This window comes from Mizuhopecten yessoensis, unplaced genomic scaffold (genome assembly GCF_002113885.1).
Source record: "Mizuhopecten yessoensis strain PY_sf001 unplaced genomic scaffold, ASM211388v2 scaffold2307, whole genome shotgun sequence".
In the NCBI taxonomy this organism is placed as follows: domain Eukaryota; kingdom Metazoa; phylum Mollusca; class Bivalvia; order Pectinida; family Pectinidae; genus Mizuhopecten; species Mizuhopecten yessoensis.
The window spans coordinates 572,241-593,148 of NW_018404481.1; the positions used below are offsets into that span (position 1 = coordinate 572,241).

The window sequence follows — 20,908 nt, forward strand, 5'->3', positions numbered from 1 at the left end:
AAATTTTTCACTTCCAGACTCAGAGGTACTACATTCATTTTCTCTGCATGGAAAGAAAATCATCAGGGGCTTTATTTAAATTGTAAATTTCAGGACCCCCGAGCTATCCGTTCTTCCTTGGGGAGGGTGTAAAGTTTAATATAGTTTATATAGGGAAATAACACTTTTCGGTATATATTTTATCCATTTTCAGCAGAAAATTACTCAAACTTAGTCAGAATCATCTTGGGTGAATGAGAGTATTACTTTGTAAAATTGGGATTCCTGCCCCATCCCCAGGGACTAGGGCGGGGCCCCAAAGGGAACATTTATCAATATTTTCAAATACTTATCCATTGATGACATGACAAGTATTGTATTTCACTTAGTTTACGTGCTGATTTCCACATCACATCTAAACAATAAAATAAAGCTACCAGTACCTATGATATAACTCAGGTGACCGCTAAGGCCCTTGGGCCTCTTGTTTTACAGTAGAGATCAGTCCAAAGTCTCAATTTTGCAGTTGTTTGCATATCAAAAATGTAAAAATAGTAGCTTCTGTTGTGAATTTTTATTTTGTCGTTTTCTCAAGCAAGGCAGAAGAAACTTATGTCTGATTTATCAGAAAAAAATACTTGCACTTGTATGAGGCAGTCATTGAAATCCTTGCAATAAACAGGTTGTGATATTATAAAGAAATAAAAAAAAACATTTTAAGGTTTGCAAGTACACAGAGTAAGAACTGATTATAATTGTCTTCCTAATTGTTCCTGTTGGTTACCACCCCTGTCACTTTGTTGGTAGACAGATTTGTCTATAGATGGCCTATTGGCTACCTCCCCTGTCACTCTGTTGGTAGACAGATTTGTCTATAGATGGCCTATTGGCTACATTCCCCGTCACTCTGTTGGTAGACAGATCTGTCTATAGATGGCCTGTTGGTTACCTCCCCTGTCTCTTTTGGTAGACATATTTGTCTATAGATGGCCTGTTGGTTACCTCCCCTGTCACTCTGTTGGTAGACATATTTGTCTATAGATGGCCTGTTGGTTACCTCCCCTGTCACTCTGTTGGTAGAAAGATCTGTCTATAGATGGCCTGTTGGTTACCTCCACTGTCACTCTGTTGGTAGACAGATCTGTCTATAGATGGCCTGTTGGCTACCTCCCCTGTCACACTGTTGGTAGACAGATCTTTCTATAGATGGCCTGTTGGTTACCTCCCCTGTCTTAGATGGCCTATTGGCTACATTCCCCGTCACTCTGTCGGTAGACAGATCTGTCTATAGATGGCCTGTTGGCTACCTCCCCTGTCACTCTATTGGTAGACAGATTTGTCTATAGATGGCCTGTTGGCTACCTCCCCTGTCACTCTATTGGTAGACAGATTTGTCTATAGATGGCCTGTTGGCTACCTCCCCTGTCACTCTATTGGTAGACAGATTTGTCTATAGATGGCCTGTTGGCTTCCTCCCCTGTCACTGTTGGTAGACAGATTTGTCTATAGATGGCCTATTGGCTACATTCCCCGTCCCTCTGTTGCTAGACAGATCTGTCTATAGATGGCCTGTTGGTTACCTTCCCTGTCACTGTTGGTAGACAGATTTGTCTATAGATGGCCTATTGGTTACCTCCCCTGTCACTCTGTTGGTAGACATATTTGTCTATAGATGGCCTGTTGGTTACCTCCCCTGTCTTAGATGGCCTATTGGCTACATTCCCCGTCACTCTGTCGGTAGACAGATCTGTCTATAGATGGCCTGTTGGCTACCTCCCCTGTCACTCTATTGGTAGACAGATTTGTCTATAGATGGCCTGTTGGCTACCTCCCCTGTCACTCTATTGGTAGACAGATTTTTCTATAGATGGCCTGTTGGTTACCTCCCCTGTCACTCTGTTGGTAGACTGATTTGTCTATAGATGGCCTGTTGGTTCCCCCCCCTGTCCCTCTGTTGGTATACAGATTTGTCTATAGATGGCATGTTGGCTACCTCCCCTGTCACTGTTGGTAGACTGATTTGTCTATAGATGGCCTGGTGGCTACTTCCCCTGTCACTCTGTTGGTAGACTGATTTGTCTATAGATGGCCTGTTGGCTCCCTCCCCTGTCACTCTATTGGTAGACAGATTTTTCTATAGATGGCCTGTTGGTTCCCCCCCCTGTCCCTCTGTTGGTAGACAGATTTGGCTATAGAGGGCCTATTGGTTACCTCCCCTGTCACTCTGTTGGTAGACAGATTTGTCTATAGATGGCCTGGTGGCTACTTCCCCTGTCACTCTGTTGGTAGACAGATTTGTCTATAGATGGCCTGTTGGTTACCTCCCCTGTCTTTGTTGGTAGACAGATCTGTCTATAGGTGGCCTGTTGGTTACCTCCCCTGTCACTGTTGGGAGACAGATCTGTCTATAGATGGCCTGTTGGTTACCTCCCCTGTCTCTGTTTGTAGACAGATCTGTCTATATATGGCCTGTTGGTTACCTCCCCTGTCTCTGTTGGTAGACAGATCTGTCTATAGATGGCCTGTTGGTTACCTCTACCAGATGACTGGCCAGTCTGTGATACTCAAAAACATATGTTAAGCCACACTTTCTATATCAGTCTACAATACAGGTGCTCTGAGTGCATGTACAACCTTAAGGTCATAGGAGTGTATTGCTAAACGGAAATAGGAAGTACATCCCTAGTTGAAAATCCAACGTAGGGATCAGTATCACAATTTCCGCATAATCTAATGTTTAATATTAAAGTGATGAATATTGTATGCTTATTATTGATGGCCTGTTGGTTACCTCCCCTGTCACACTGTTTNATTATTGACAGAGCAGTGTGTTCTTTCAATATTAAAGTATTGCAAAGCAATCCAGGCATTAATTCAGTTTTTCAAGAACGATAACTCTTGCATGCAATTACTATGTGTATATGCTTTTATTATAAAATGTCAATTTTTAATCGTTTATAAATAATCAATTGTACACAATTTCAATATTTATGAAATTGATATACATTAATGCAATACTAATCTATGTTAGTATCATTTTTATTGACATTATTTTGCAAAAAATTGTGTTTCATTTTAATTTCAAAATTCAAAATTCACTCCTTTTTACATAAATTTCCTTTTAAAATCCTTAAAACTAGAATAGACACCTCACTTCACAATGTCATTGGGAGCAATACTACACCACTCAGTGTCAAAGGGAACAAACACATCGCCACCCAAGATCATGGGGAGCATACACCTTACCACTCAGCACCAAAGGGAACAAACACCTTCCCACTCAGCACCAAAGGAAACATACACCTTTCCACTCAACACCAAAGGGAACAAACACCTTACCACTCAACACCAAAGGGAACATACACCTTACCACTCAGCACCAAGTGGAACAAACACCTTACCACTCAACACCAAAGGTAACAAATACCTTTACCACCCAGCACCAAAGGGAACATACACCTTACCACTCAGCACCAAAGAGAACAAACACCTTCCCACTCAGCACCGAAGGGAACAAACACCTTCCCACTCAACACCAAAGAGAACATACACCTTACCACTCAACACCAAAGGGAACAAACACCTTACCACTCAACACCAAAGAGAACATACACCTTACCACCCAACACCAAAGGGAACATACACCTTACCACTCAGCACCAAAGAGAACATACACCTTACCACTCAACACCAAAGAGAACATACACCTTACCACTCAGCACCAAAGGGAACAAACACCTTCCCACTCAGCACCGAAGGGAACAAACACCTTCCCACTCAGTACCAAAGGGAACAAACACCTATTATCAAAAGGAACAAACACCTTACCATTCAGCACGGAAGGGAACATACACCTTTCCACTCAGCACCAAAGGGAACAAACACCTATTATCAAAAGGAACAAACACCTTACCACTCAGCACCAAAGGGAACATACACCTTTCCACTCAGCACCAAAGGGAACATACACCTTACCACTCAGCACCAAAGGGAACAAACACCTTCCCACTCAGCACCGAAGGGAACAAACACCTTCCCACTCAGCACCAAAGGGAACAAACACTTATTATCAAAAGGAACAAACACCTTACCATTCAGCACCAAAGGGAACATAGACCTTACCACTTAACACAAAAAGGAACAAACACCTAGACATTCGGTACCATATGGAATAAACTCCTCAACAGTCAGCACCATATGGAACAAATAGCTCCCGACCTTGTGTCATAGGGTTGTCTCTGATTTGTTCACTTCAAGGAAAAGAAAGCGTAATGTATGCCGTTCTTCACAAATTGTTTGAGAAACCCATGTCTGCTAGGTCTGGTGTCTTAATTGAGGAAGCTTGGAACAGAAAATCATTTGTAAACAAATAAGAAAATACAAGTCAGCTATTAGACTAGATGAGTGTGTGAGGAATTCGCCAAGTCTATCAGCTAAAGCAGATAGGTTCCCCTTCCAATTACGTGTCCACAGACTAGATTACTACCAATCTACTGCCACAATTTGTGCCAGCGATCTCCCCCAGCCTGTTGGCCACCTGACGCATACAGTTCTAAGCAACGCAAACTTTGGGATTTTGTACATGTAGCTTTAATATTTTGTCGGTAAAGTGAATATGAGTAAATTCATTAGGACAGTAAACATTCTTTTTAATAAATAACGTTTTCACTGAAGACTCTGTTTAAAGACTACACATTTTTTTCCACATACATGTGAAAATGAAATTAAATTGTTTGATATTCATTACTTGAAGGACTATACAGACGGAGTAACTGGGGGGAAAAGACAATATAATAAGCCTTATGTTTCCTTCTTGTGATGAAAAACTCCATTGAAAATTAAATGATCATTGGACATAGCTATGCAATATTTCATGTAGTGTGAATTTCATGTTTTTCAAGTTCAAACTTGAAAATAAACATTATATCATCAATGCATAATAAATGAACAGCAAATAAGTTTAGTCAGTAATTATACAATAAACATTACATATAATACATTTACAGTAAAACTTCAATATAATGCCACTCCTTTCATTTGATTTGCCACCTAGCTCACTTACTGCCAACATATTTCGATGTCCTTTTTTCTCCCTTTCTAAAAATAGAATTCCTTTATATGTTTACCTTATTTTATCACCAAAATTTCTCTGTACAACTGATGGCAGTATAACAAGGTTTTATTGTATTGTATTTTAGTAACAACAACAGTTTATATTATAAAAAATACGTTTTATTTGTAACATTAAAATATTCACATGTACAGTATATGACACGTAAATACGATAAATGGTTGCAGCTGAACTGTTCTGGAGTCTGGAGGATATAAGTGATGTTGATGAGTGGTAGCAATCCTGTCAGTATATATATACTGGTTGTTTGTGATTTGGCGTAATTGCATTACATAATCCGACAGTTCTTAGAAGTCTGCATGCCCTCATCGTCATTGATTTAATGGAGAGTATAGAGAAGTCACAAAAGTGATTGCTTTTCATTAATTTGGCTTTGACATTGTGGTTGATGGAGAAAAGTATTAAAGATGTCAAACAAAAGCTCTAAAAAGTCCAAATGTATGTTAGTGGAGTTATGGTTGCACCTGCAGCTTAAAAAGAAAAAGGTAGGTGTTGATATCATTTGTTTGACCTCATGGAATTTCTTATCTACTGAATTAGCACGGCATCCAGCATCTGACAAACCAGAGATGATCAGATCATGTTAAAGGATTAATTCATTCATTCACCCCTCAAAAGACTCATTTGAACTCTTCAAATTTAATGGTTGGAATAGTTTATTATGAAATTTCAGGGGTGAATGAGTTAAGATAACGTAGGATCTCGGAGAAGTGGAGGATACAACAAAAATGTAATTCTGTCAATTTGAATAACATGATATTTGCGTCTGTGTCCATTGTTAAGTTTGATGCAGCTGCTGAACACTACAGAGGGAGAGCTGAGGTATACTGTGATGTATATTGTTTACTGTTTCTAGACAGGGCATGCATTGTTGTCCTCTTTCAACCAAAGAAATATAATGGTGCCAGCTGGACTTGTTGCAATGCAGACATGAAATATGTTCGTACGTGAAAAAATGAAAAGAAATTATGTATGTTGGTGTTCGTATAATTACAATTCAGGAACAAATATTCAGAGAGAGAGCAGTAATGTATGTTGTTCTCGTCACAACTCTGCGAGCCCACCCAGGAATGATCCGCCATGCCTCATCTGTAATTATGCATGTAATTGAGTCGGCTAATTACTGTTACCTACTTTAATTAAATGTTAGTGTGTATAGATAGAGCTATCATTTTCTAAACACGTACGGTAAAAAGTGGCATGTACTTTTCCGTAATGATGCTTAACGTGTTGCCATCATCTATGACCTTCAACTTCACAAGGTTAAATTCCAAGATCACATTGTAAGATATAGAGATTCCAAAAGTCTAAGAGTGGTTCTTTATTGCAGGTGAAGTCTTCATAGAATTTCAATTAACATGAAAATAACTGCAATGGAAAGTTTCAAGAGTGCTCTCTTAACAAAAGTGCATGATCTCTTAACAGAGGTGGTCTCTCAAGGGGGGTTGACTATTGGCTGGTTGGGTTCATTGTATAATGTTCCTCATCATTTCCTAATCAAGAAGAGATTATATAATGCTATCATCCTCATTTAAATCAAATAATCAAAATTGGTAATAAATGACATGTTACCCTGGCACACAGGAACTTCAGGACATGTTACCCTGGCACACAGGTACTTCAGGACATGTTACCCTGGCACACAGGTAATATAGGTTATGTTCCCTGGCACACAGGTAATATAGACTATGCTGCAATGACACATGGTTAATACAGGACATGTTAACCTGGCACACAGGTAATATAGGTTATGTTCCCTGGCAAAAAGGTAATATAGACTATGCAACTATGACACATGGTTAATACAGGACATGTTACCCTGGCACACAGGTAATATAGGTTATGTTCCCTGGCACACAGGTAATATAGACTATGCAACAATGACACATGGTGAATACAGGACATGTTACCCTGGCACACAGGTAATACAGGTTATGTTCCCTGGCACACAGGTAATATAGACTATGCTACAATGACACATGGTTAATACAGGACATGTTTCCCTGGCAAAAAGGTAATATAGACTATGCAACTATGACACATGGTTAATACAGGACATGTTACCCTGGCACACAGGTAATGCAGGTTATGTTCCCTGGCACACAGGTAATATAGACTATGCAACAATGAGACATGGTTAATACAGGACATGTTTCCCTGGCACACAGGTACTATAGACTATGCAACAATGACACGTGGTTAATACAGGACATGTTTCCCTGGCACACAGATACTATAGACTATGCAACAATGGTTGGGTTCATTGTATAATGTTCCTCATCATTTCCTAATCAAGAAGAGATTATATAATGCTATCATCCTCATTTAAATCAAACAATCAAAATTGGTAATAAATGACATGTTACCCTGGCACACAGGAACTTCAGGACATGTTCCCCTGGCACACAGGTACTTCAGGACATGTTACCCTGGCACACAGATACTATAGACTATGCAACAATGGTTGGGTTCATTGTATAATGTTCCTCATCATTTCCTAATCAAGAAGAGATTATATAATGCTATCATCCTCATTTAAATCAAATAATCAAAATTGGTAATAAATGACATGTTACCCTGGCACACAGGAACTTCAGGACATGTTCCCCTGGCACACAGGTACTTCAGGACATGTTACCCTGGCACACAGGTAATATAGGTTATGTTCCCTGGCACACAGGTAATATAGACTATGCTGCAATGACACATGGTTAATACAGGACATGTTAACCTGGCACACAGGTAATACAGGTTATGTTCCCTGGCACACAGGTAATATAGACTATGCTGCAATGACACATGGTTAATACAGGACATGTTAACCTGGCACACAGGTAATATAGGTTATGTTCCCTGGCACACAGGTAATATAGACTATGCTGCAATGACACATGGTTAATACAGGGCAACGTTACCCTGGCACACAGGTAATATAGGTTATGTTCCCTGGCACACAGGTAATATAGACTATGCTGCAATGACACATGGTTAATACAGGACATGTTAACCTGGCACACAGGTAATATAGGTTATGTTCCCTGGCACACAGGTAATATAGACTATGCTGCAATGACACATGGTTAATACAGGACATGTTAACCTGGCACACAGGTAATATAGGTTATGTTCCCTGGCACACTGGTAATATAGAATATGCAACAATGACACATGGTTAATACAGGACATGTTACCCTGGCACACAGGTAATACAGGTTATGTTCCCTGGCACACAGGTAATATAGACTATGCTACAATGACACATGGTTAATACAGGACATGTTTCCCTGGCCCACAGGTAATATAGGTTATGTTCCCTGGCAAAAAGGTAATATAGACTATGCAACTATGACACATGGTTAATACAGGACATGTTACCCTGGCACACAGGTAATGCAGGTTATGTTCCCTGGCACACAGGTAATATAGACTATGCTGCAATGACACATGGTTAATACAGGACAACGTTACCCTGGCACACAGGTAATATAGGTTATGTTCCCTGGCACACAGGTAATATAGACTATGCTGCAATGACACATGGTTAATACAGGACATGTTAACCTGGCACACAGGTAATACAGGTTATGTTCCCTGGCACACAGGTAATATAGACTATGCTACAATGACACATGGTTAATACAGGACATGTTTCCCTGGCACACAGGTAATATAGACTATGCAACAATGACACATGGTTAATACAGGACATGTTACCCTGGCACACAGGTAATATAGGTTATGTTCCCTGGCACACAGGTAATATAGACTATGCTGCAATGACACATGGTTAATACAGGACATGTTAACCTGGCACACAGGTAATATAGACTATGCAACAATGACACATGGTTAATATAGGTTATGTTTCCCTGGCACACAGGTAATATAGACTATGCTACAATGACACATGGTTAATACAGGACATGTTACCCTGGCACACAGGTAATATAGGTTATGTTTCCTGGCACACAGGTAATATAGACTGTGCAACAATGACACATGGTTAATATAGGACATGTTACCCTGGCACAGTCAGGTAAGATTCGTATTGATACCCTGGCATTCATTGCTGCTTGGAATTGTTATAGGCTCTTGAACATGTGGTGGTTATACCCTGAGAAGTAGTGGAGTAAAGGACCTATGGATTCCATCATGTGTCACTCACTTAACCTGGTATTTTTTGGCCTCAAAATGGGACATTAACAATTCACTCAAGTTGATCAGCAGACGAAAGCACACATTATGTATAGCCTACACTGTCGAAATGATGTCAGTAAGTCTGCATTGTGGCCAAGTTTCTCATTCCATGGAAACTTGAGTCAAACCTGTTGTATGAAGTCAGAGTGACTTCCATCTGTATTACCTTAGCTGTTACGTGATGATTTTACCATAATACATATAGTTTATCTTCATTCCAGCCCTTTGATATATTTTTATTTCACTATGTTAGGTGAATAAAAAAAAAAGAAGCTTTTATCATCTGAAATTTATAATAATATACACCATATTCAATATTTCTTCCAACATATTTACCATAAAGATATATAAGGTGGATATAGCCTTAGTACTGAATCAGACTTCTAGAGCAGTTGGAAGCTTTCAAAACGGGTTCTGATTTAGATTTTCATTTTATTGGCTTTTCATCTATTTATATCTAAAATCAATAGTATATATGAATTTATGTGACAATATTTATGTGACAATATTTATGTGACAATATTGATTATGACAAATAAAGGTTGTCATGATGGTCCTGTCAGAAGTTTGACCTAGTGCTCCTACATTGAAAAAGAGACGAGGCAGGCTTGAAAGGTTGTGACAGGTCTATATAAGGGTTAGCTGAGTCTAAAGTAAACCTTTGATTCATTATACCTGATAAATCTGATTCAAGACGAGTGACTAAGGTTACATGTACATTCAAACCTGCTCATGTGACCACCTCTATTAAGAGACCACCTGTGTTAAGAGACAAATTGATGTTCCCCATTATAGCGATTTCTTTATGAACTGAACCTGTGTTAAGAGACCACCTGTGTTAAGAGCCAAATTGATGTTCCCCGTTGTAGCTATTTCTTCATGAACTGAACCTTTATTAAGAGACCACCTGTGTTAAGAGACAAATTGGTGTTCCCCAGTAGCAATTTTATTTAGGAACTGAACCTGTATTAAGAGACCACCTGTGTTAACAGACCGCTTTTTCGACTTCCCATGTGGGGTCCCTTGATAAAGGTTTGACAGTATGTGATTGACAAGACGGAATGTGTGATGAAGGGATATTTGACAGACAGGACAGAAAATGTGAAGGAGGATTTTATAGGCAAACGGGAAGAAACAAGGATAAAATTGTTGTACAAAATAAGTACGGACATGAAACAGAACGGTTTTTAATGAGGGTGGTAATAGATAACAGGTGGACTACGTTTTCTTCTCAGGTTTTACCTAACTCTGTTGTCTGTGTACCTCGTAAACCTTGTTATTTCGGGGAGTAGAACTGAGCAATATTTTGAAGCTACATCCACTCAAACATCCTTGTGTATAAATATAAACAGATGATTAACAGGTATGATTGAAAGCAGATGACAGGTGTTGCATTAGAGAATATCTCGTTGGTATTCAGGGGAGGGGTAGACAACCCTGCTTGTACGATGTCCCTGCACTGTAAGTTATAGGTTTATATCAGTATGAACTTGCTATTTGCGTGGTACTAACAGTATGTATTATAACCTCCAACATAGATTAAGCCATCTCAAATATACACTGTATGTTCCTAGTTAACTGTTACACTCAGAACAGTCAAGTAAATAGGGAACATATATTTACTAAGAAGGGTTCGTGCTTGATATTCTGATTGAGAATGTGGGAATTCTAAAATTAAAAAATCTCTGAATGAGGAAGGAAAACCATGAATTCCATAAGATAGTTTTAATTATCATTGATGGAGAGGCAATCATGAATTTCTGAATCTAGAAGAAAGATTTATAATGTAATGAGAGGAATCCTGAATTCCTGAATCCAGAAGAGGGATATATCACTGCTAGAGAGGGAATCCTGAATTCCTGAATCCAGAAGAGGGATATATCACTGCTGGAGAGGGAATCCTGAATTCCTGAATCCAGAGGAGGGTCTTATCTCTGATGAAGCTGGAAATCCTGAATTCCTGAATCCAGAAGAGGGATATACCCCCATGAAAAAAAAGTGCTGAATTTTTGCTGAACATTTTACTGAATTTTTGCTGAACACTTTGCTGAACGAATGCTGAAAACCCACATAGGGCAATTGCTGAAATATACCTGAATTTGGCCCAAATGAATATTTTTTTTAAATTCAGAAACGAGATTTGGTGCATTACATGTTCGATAAACCAATATAACGAACAAAAGACCAGTAACATAATTTACCATAGGTTTAAATTAAACTAAATTATCTTACAAGTAATCCAAAAGTATAAACAGTGTAAGAACTACTATAAGAACTATACTGTAATTTAAGCGTAATTATGGGTGGGTGAGAAAGATTCAAAACTTGATGCTTCTAATATTAATGGCTGAGAATTTCAGAAATATTCAAGCTGGACACTTCTTATGGCTGAAAAATTCAAATTGATTCTTGTTTTTCACTCTTTGCAGGATGGTTCCCTACCATGCATTGATCAGTTGGCATCACATACCCTAGCTGTGGCATTAGTCATTCAAAATTTAAAAAAAAAATCCAAATAAAGTGTTGTTATAATGATAAAGGCTGCATGTGGATTAACTCATTCACCCCTGAAGACACAGTTGAACCCTTCCAATTCAAAGGTTGGAATAATTCATTATGAAATTTCAGGGGCGAATGAGTTAAGATGAATTACTGGTTAGGAATGAATAAGAGAGGTTCTGAAAAAAAGTTAGGGTAAATCAGTACTTCGGAAATAAGAGAGCTTCAAAAAATAAGTAAGGATTTATACAATAAAGGCTGAAATAATCTAAACGATGCAAACATACTGAAAAAGTCTTACTTGTAATCACATGTATAATAGATACTGCCCATGATTCTAAGTACATTGACCACTATAAGTCTGACTCTCAGTCCTGAAGGATATGGAATCGTATAATTGTTTAATAAGGAATTGTTAACAAGGATGAGAGTTGTGAAGGAAAAAAAGATATGGAAAGATTAAGAAGTTATTGAATAGAACAAACATGCGTGAAGGTTCACAATTAACGAAGGTCCATAGAAGTAATGAAATTATATAAGCCGGATTACCGATTGTTGTTGTATATATATGTGATGGTGTCCTCGCTGTTGTGAATTCCTCTAGGGTGAGGAATAAGATGGTTCCATCTATATATGCTACAGTGATCTAGCAATTAGAAAAATGTTGGGTTTAATTGCTCAGAGTAAGTTTTGATTGTAGATACATTTACAGAAAACTATAAAACATTTAATGACTTGTAACAGGAAACCTCCACCACATGCAATATCATGACAGGAACCTCGACTATGACAGGGACCTAAGAGTCTTCCATCTGTTGCGAGCACAGGTCGTGTTTGTGGATTAAATATTGATGAGGTTAGGGTTATTTGACCTATTTGTTCCATGGTCGGTCTATCTGACCACTTGTCATTAGGTTAAAATTGGACATGGGGGTGTGGCCTTGCTCATCTGTCAGTGATCTAGTTTTACCAAATTAAGTTGTCATACTAGGGTTTGCATTATTTAACCACTAATATATCCTGAAGTTATTTGACTTCTTGCTGTGAGATTTAATTGGGTCATTTGACCATTTGTCCAAAGGTTTGGTTCTCTTTGAACACTGCTCCTGATGTGAGGATATCTGACTTGACTAAAGTCCTGAGGTTTAGAATATCTGACCACTAACGTGGGCACATTCTAACATTTGAGATGCTGGGCTTACATGTTGTTACCATAGTGATAACTTCATTATAATCTTCTTACCTAAGTTTATCCCAAGAATTGCGCCTCGGCCATATCTCCCTACCCAGTCTCTTCCTTCCTTCAGACCCTTACTGGATATCAACTCTCAAAATTCACTAATTGAACGTGCAGGTCTGCAGAGCAATCATTCCGCAGACCTGGAATTAATTTTGATCCACAGTTTAAAATCCTATCGAGGATATGGGTTGCACTTATATCCTAGCTACTTCGCACCAAGTTATAGGAACATTCATCAAAGCTATATATAATTGATCGTTTGGTTGATGAGATAAATCACATTAGCATACATAATACCCTATACAGTATACAGTGTCTGTCTGACTATAGGCAAAACATATCAGTTATAATTGTCGGCCATATTTCTCTTGTCATCACTTCTTAACACACCTAGCAAGCTGTCCGACTACCAGTGGTAGTAATACAGTGTTTTATGTTTTTTTCAAAGTTACGAGACATCAGTTGTAGAAAAGGGACTTTTTTTAAATGTCTTGGTTAAGGAATCAAAAGGTAAGACCACCAGGTGAAAATCCTAACAATATTTACTCATTCACCCCTGAAATTTCATAATCAATTGTTCCAACCTTTGAGTTGTAAGTGCTCAAATGTGTCTGCAGGGGTGAATGTGTTAAGTAAATATCAGATGATGCCTATTGTGTTACGTAAGATTTTAGATGAAGCTTCTAAACTACTATATAGTTTAATGCGTTTGTAAAATAGTATAATTTCTTATGCATTTTTGTTGTAATCATCAATTGTTTTGCATTTTGCTGTGTTGTCGCTGATATAATTTTGTCACCTTGTCATGTATCACAGAATACAGAATAAAACAGAAATTGTCTATTATCTGAGAAAATTTTATCAACAGGCTGTATGAAGAACATATAAGGACATCAGCTTCTTTGAAAAAGAATGCTTTACAAATCAACCTTTGTAAATAGGTATGACCTGGGCTGACTTTTGGAAACTAAATAAGATGTCCTTTGCTGGTCTTATGTGAAAGGTGCACTCACTAGTGTGTGTGTTAGTTCACCTTTGACCTCTTTGACCACTTTGACCACTTTGACCTGTGGGTTCTCAATGCTAACCTTTATATTTTCAGATCGACCTGTTCACATCCAAACAGAATGGCTCTGTGGAGGATATGTCGGACAAAAAGTCAGCAGCCTCCATCAAGGGAATGTGGAAAAAAGCTGTCAAAAACCTCAAAACCGCATCGGAAAGCAAAATAGTAAGCTCTCTAAATATTTTTTTGATTTTTAAAACCAATTGTTGACCTACAATTTTTGTCTCGGAAATGGCAGCTAAGTCAACATTAAGTTTTTGGTTTAAGTTAGTTTCACTGAAAGTATAAGTGCTACACACCAACTAAACTTGGACCATATAGTTGCATCTTAGGTAGTACATCTCAACACATGCATTACATGCTGGTTGTGGCCTACCGTTCATAATCCATTGACTTTGTCAGCATCTCCATCAACATTTAGTTTTTGCGTTTAAGTTAGTTTTCTGAAACTATAAGTGCTAGACCAACCAAACTTGACATGTGCATTGATGGTCAAAGCAGCTAGGGCACAGGCGAGACATATCAATCTGAATGGCTTGTTAAGGTCTTTAAGGTCTGTTAATGAGGTAATGGTAATTCAATATCTAAACTTTATCAAACTCCATTAAAAGTAAACATGGAGGCCACCACCAGGGTATTTCCCATTATGAAACCGAATGAGAAACTACCAAATTATGATTATTCTCTGTAATAAACACAACCTAATAGGAGATTGATAGATTATCTCCCTTTACCTCAAACAGAACATGATTGGAGACTTCCAAGTTATCTCCCTTTATCTCAAACAGAACATGATTGGAAACTCCAAATTATCTCACTTTATCAAACACAACCCAATGGGAAACTACCAAATTATCTCCCCTTCATCAAACAAAAACTTATTAGAGACTAACAGATAACCTCCTTTTATCAAACACAACATGTTGGGAGACTAATAGAGTATCACCCTCAATCAAAATGATCTGATAGGGGACTACCAAATTATCTCCCCTTCATCAAACACAACCCTATGGTAGACTACCAGATTATCTCCCCTTCATCAAACACAACCCTATGCTAGACTACCAAATTATCTCCCCTTCATCAAACACAACTCTATGGTAGACTACCAGATTATCTTCTTTTATCAAAGACAACCTGATGTAAGACTAACATATAACCTCCTTTTATCAAACACAACATGTTGGGAGACTGATGGATTATCTCCCCTTTATCAAACAAAACTCTTTATGAGAGACTACCAGATCATCTCCCTTTATCAAACACAAGCTGATGGGATAATACTAAATTGTCTCCTCTTTATCAAACACAACCTGATTGGATAATACTAAATTGTCTCCCCTTTATCAAACACAACCCTATGGTAGACTACCAGATAATCTCCCCTTTATCAAACTCAACTTCATTACTTGCTTGTCTCCCTTTATCAATACGTATTTTCAGTAATATCAGAAATGTTTATATTGCAGATCAAGAAAGGCAGTTTTATAAAAAAGAAACAGATTTCCACAGAATCAGACGAACCAGAACCTGCACCATGTAAGTACACAAATGAAAAATCTGATGTTTTGTTTCTGTTAGAACATGCTATTCCCTCACAATCAGCATATCAATCCAGAAACATTGTGTATCTGAACCATAAACAAGACCCTCTCTAGAAGGTTGATGCTTAAAAAGCAGCTTACATTATATGGACCCATTGCAACACTTGGGACCTATTTTCTTTTTCCTCTCTTACCATCTCTTTCCTGTTGTTGTGTGTCTCCCTACCCATCCATCCATGTGACCTTAGCTGTTGTGAGGATGTTAAACCTCTAACAAACAAACAAACAAAAACAAACAAACATACATGGTTACAAACAAACCTTGGAGGCACGGTAGTCTAGTGGTAGGACGCAAGGCTGGTGACCAAAGGGTTGTGGGTTCAAGTCACGTCACGGCACTGTGTTGAATCTTTGAACAAGATACTTTACTCCACTTGTTCCAGTCTACTCAGCTGTAAATGAGCACGTGATTAGGCAGTGCTAGAATTGTAGAATGCTAGCTGTGAGTGCCAAAATGGCAGCACCAGCTATATGCCCCCCAGGCTCAGTTGAAAAAGATATTGGCTGGTTGCAAAGACCCTATAACTACGGATAATAATTTGTGAACCTCTTTGAGACGACCTACTGACTAGGCTGTGATAAAACGGTATATAAGTACCTCAAATTAATACCATTATTATTATTATTATAGAAAAGGATATATATGATGTTTTTAACCTGAATGTGATATTTTGTAGAAAGAATTTTTTTGATGCAGTTTTGGAATTTCCAGAATACCAAATGTTGTAAAAACATCACGAGAATTCAAAACAAATTCAAGAATTTTCAAAATTTTACATTGTAAATTGAACATAGTGCTGTTAGATAATATTTGTTTAACGTGATATGGTTTTCTTACACCACCGTATCTGTTTAGAACACAGCAGGAAATTGATGGAAGATAAAACTTACACTACATTTATACTGGTAGTGGCATTTAAAAACTGAACTGGAAATCAACGTCACCGCAGGAAAGTTGTGATATAATGCACAGCTAGATAAGCATACCATTTGGTGTTGAAACATCCATAAAACATTCTATCAATGTGACATTGGATTTGAACCTGGGAACCCCCAGAACTGCAGATAAGCACACTGCCAACTATGCTATCTGGTCTTCTGGTTTTGCTACAAATACATTTTAAAATACTGCAGGCAAAACACTGGAGAATTCCACTGCAGTTCTTCATATTTATACAGTTACCTCCCTTTTTTTTTTTTTTTTTGAAAACTACCATTGACCATGCAGGTAGCTCACTTGGTAAGTGCAACAGTTTAACAATATAACATGTACAGTCAAGGGTTCAAATCCTGGTCTAGCCACACTGAATATTTTTTACACAGAACACTATTGCATTTTGATGATATTTTCTATATTTCGTCTTAATTATTTTTTCATGAAAGTCCTGCAAGGTATGATATTCTTTTCAGAAATAATTTTAGCAATGCTACAGTCATGCCAGAAAAAAACCAGTTTCCTGTCCATATAGCTACAGTTTTTGGCAGTGGTACAGGGATCCTTCAGTGGATTTTATGGACAAGGGAACATAAAGGTCCCATATCACTTAACAATACCACAGCGGGTCCATATACCCTGGGTCACTGGGATACAGGGCAGACTTACGAGGTCAAGTTGTTCAGAGTCAAACTTCACATAGATGTCACCATTGTGTTTATAACCTGGGCAATGTTCTGATGATGGCGGCTTGGACCCTTGTAGGAGGCTGAAACTTGTAAACCATTAGTGAACACCAACTTATGTGGACCAGATGACGGTTGTCTTCAGTCTTTTTTTCTCTACGTTTAGTCGTTACAAAACTGTTATAAAACATTAGGGTTTCCATTGTCAAGATCTTAATAGAAGATACGGACATTTTAACCATGAAGTCCATACATTAGTTTACTTCCCAATTCTTTTAATTTACCCGATCATGAAACATTTACAGTTCATTTGGGAGTAACAAGCTTAACTCATTCACCCCTGAAATTTCATAATGAACTATACCAACCTTTGAATTGGAAGAGTTCAAATGTGTCTTCAGGGGTGAATGAGTTAAGGGTCCTCGTACCACTGCCAAAAACTGGATGCATTGGGAACATTTCTGGCATGACTATAGCTTTGATAAATCATTTCTGAAAAGAAAACCATTCCTTACGAGACTGAAATGAAAAAATAATAAAGATGAAATAAACAAAATATGATCGACATCAATGTTCTGAATGTAAAACTTTCAGAGGGGGCTAGACTGGCATTCCAACCCTGGACCTCAGATGTTTGTTTTATCCAGCCTAGCTAGCTTGTTAACAGAAGTGTCCTGGCCCCGCTGTGCTACACTTACACCCAAAAGAAAACATTAGGGGGAGGTCACTGTAAATGTAAAATCCCACAGTCAGAGGGACAGGGTCGTCCATAAATGCAGATTTAAAGAGAGGTGTTTTTAAAGTCTTCTTAAAAACAGTTGTCAATCTTAAATTCATATGTTTAATTTTTGGGATAGGTATACCTATAATTACCCTGCGTCCTGCATACATACACACACACACACACACGCAAGCACACATACACAACACATGGTGGCATGTCCTTAAATGACCTTGACTGTTAAAAGGATGTTAAACAAACCAAAACGAGTATTTTAGGAGAGGTGTATATATATGCTCCATAATTGAAATATATATCTGTATTGATATTCCGTCTTTGCGTATTGCAGAGTTATCTCTTGTGAGCAGGTATTGATTGTTATGTCATTTGTTTGTGAGAGTAACGTCATTAATTTTTGAGAAAACGATGTAATTTTCTCACACAAACCAATGACGTATAACAATCAATACCCACTCACAAGAGAAGATAACTCTTGCAATACGCAAAGAAGGAATAAGGCCCAAAGAAGTCATATTAGCGATAGCTTCCTGAATAACACTGGATCCTTTCAGATATATGTTTGTAGGATACAAATTTCCAAGAATTTTATATGGAACAACGAAGTAATTCTTACAATGTAGACAATATATGATGTTGTCAAATTTTTGAAGCATCATTGACACAAATAAAATAACACAAAATAATTACATTATATAAAAAACAGAATAGCTGAAATATTTTGAAAACTGGGTAGATCACGGCTAAAATATAAGCCAACACTAGCTTATTCCATAGCCTGATTTCTAAGCTTGCTTGAAATTGTGTCCCTGCTGTTGCAAATCGTGCCCTATGTAGTGATCAATCTTTAGGTTGTAAATAGTGTTGTCTTCAAGGTCAAAAGCTTAGGAAAATGAAGAGAAAAGGGAAATAGGGCTAGCCAGCATCAAATGCTCAATGGCCTTTAAATCATGAGAAAGAGCATCATTTTAATGTCCATACTATACTGGATAACTGCCCTTAAATTGTATAAACTCATTCACCCCTGCAATTTCAGAATGAACTATTCTAACCTTTGAATTGGAAGAGTTTAAATGTGTCTTCAGGGGTGAAGGAGTTAAGTACATTGGGTATCAAGTTTACTTATATTCGCTGTTATGATAAATTCGCCCCCTTAATTAGTGTGAGGGGCAAAAAAGACGCAAAAAAAAAAAAACTGAAGTGAAAATTTCCTGGTATATAGTAACCAGATGGAATATATTCAACCAGTCCGACCCAGCTTTGGACCCAGGACATCAATATTATGGACACAGTGAGATGATTGCTCAGCCAAATTACCATAGTCCTGGCAATCATGCTGGTCCATATTATACTACTGGCTGGAGAGGTCGAGTAGCAATGCTGTACTATCTAGGGTGTAAGATTTGGCTCAATGTTCCACCACTTACTGAGAGTATTTTTTTCTCCGTAAATTGTACACATCATTAGCATGCTTGCTAATTAACATTGGATATGAGATGTAGGCATCGAGGAGATGGGGGTGGGGGTGGGGGGTTATTATCTACGGAAAGGTGAAGGTCACTGTAGAGGTCAAGTTCCTACATCTGGTTGTAGTTAGCCAATAACTACTAGTGTAAATATGAATGATCAGACCACATCAGTTCCTCTTCTCCTTTATGTAATAATGAGGTACAGACATCATTAACTTTTGTCATTTCCCTCACAAACACACAGACTGGACATCAGTCCAGCCGGGAGGAATTCTTGTACAAAGATATCCACAGACTGGCATGTTAACCGATCTTGCACTATCTGGTCACTTCAAGGGGTCAGTGAGCGAGGTCACACAGATACATTTTATAAACATATACATGATACAGAAATTGGATTGAAATCTGTGTGAGCAGGAAAATGATACAAAATTTCTAAGATCACAAAAAGACTTATCCTCAAGGCCTTAAATCACTTATAATGTATTACACAGCTCTTTGGAAATTCAGGGTCAAGTATGGAATCAACATTCTAAGTTTTCTAAGAACAGGGAAAAAATGGTTATTGCTCTTTAACTTATTCACCTCTGAAATTTCATAATGAACTATTCCAACCTTTGAATTGGAAGAGTTCAAATGTGTTTTCAGGGGTGAATGAGTCAATTATGATATGTTTTATATTTATTTTAAAAACTTATGGTACATGTGAGGCCATAATGACCTCCCTCTGTAGATGAGACAGCTTATGTCATCATCGTGTTATTATGGTGTACATGCATATTGGGCATCATATTGCGTTACAATATGTATATATATATAATTTAAAAAGAAAAAATCTGAACAACATGTGCTTGGTGCTTTCATCTCTTCAAGATGATTCTTCAGACTAAAGAATCTCCTTGAAGAGATGAAAGTGCTAAGAACATGTTGTTGAGATGTTTTCTGTTGAAATTATTTTCTTCGTCCACAAAGATCATTCTCACTTACCGTCATATAGATATCTATATATATACTTCAGGTCGGTTTGCATTGTGTATTATATTTTGTATGTTGTGATAGAGGATGATTTAATTAACACATGAATGTGACATATTTCCATTATAGTCCTACCCTTTGACTGGCCATGGGCCTGGTGTTTGGAACCTGTACATCTATATATATATATAAACACAGATGGTTTATAATTACCACTGCAGATTTTCATATAACATCAATTTGCTACAATAACAATCCTCCAATGTCAATATTGCTTAGTGCATTAATAGGCTTACATGTAATTGTTCATCACCGTTCATGAATGTTTTTTTTGCAAAGGGTGCATGCATGGACAGTTGTACTTTCTGAGACATTATTTTGACAATGTA

The 20,908-nt window shown here is 37.8% G+C and overlaps 1 protein-coding gene across 1 annotated transcript in view; it reads left to right on the plus strand.

Annotated features, from left to right (window-relative positions):
• The window catches only part of LOC110445468, a 243,428-nt gene that overhangs the window by 171,600 nt on the left and 50,920 nt on the right, over nt 1-20,908 (plus strand). Inside the window, exons 11-12 of the mRNA XM_021490120.1 lie at nt 14,149-14,277; nt 15,582-15,651. Of these exons, the coding sequence (XP_021345795.1) occupies nt 14,149-14,277; nt 15,582-15,651 (199 nt within the window). The remainder of the gene's footprint in view (nt 1-14,148; nt 14,278-15,581; nt 15,652-20,908) is intronic.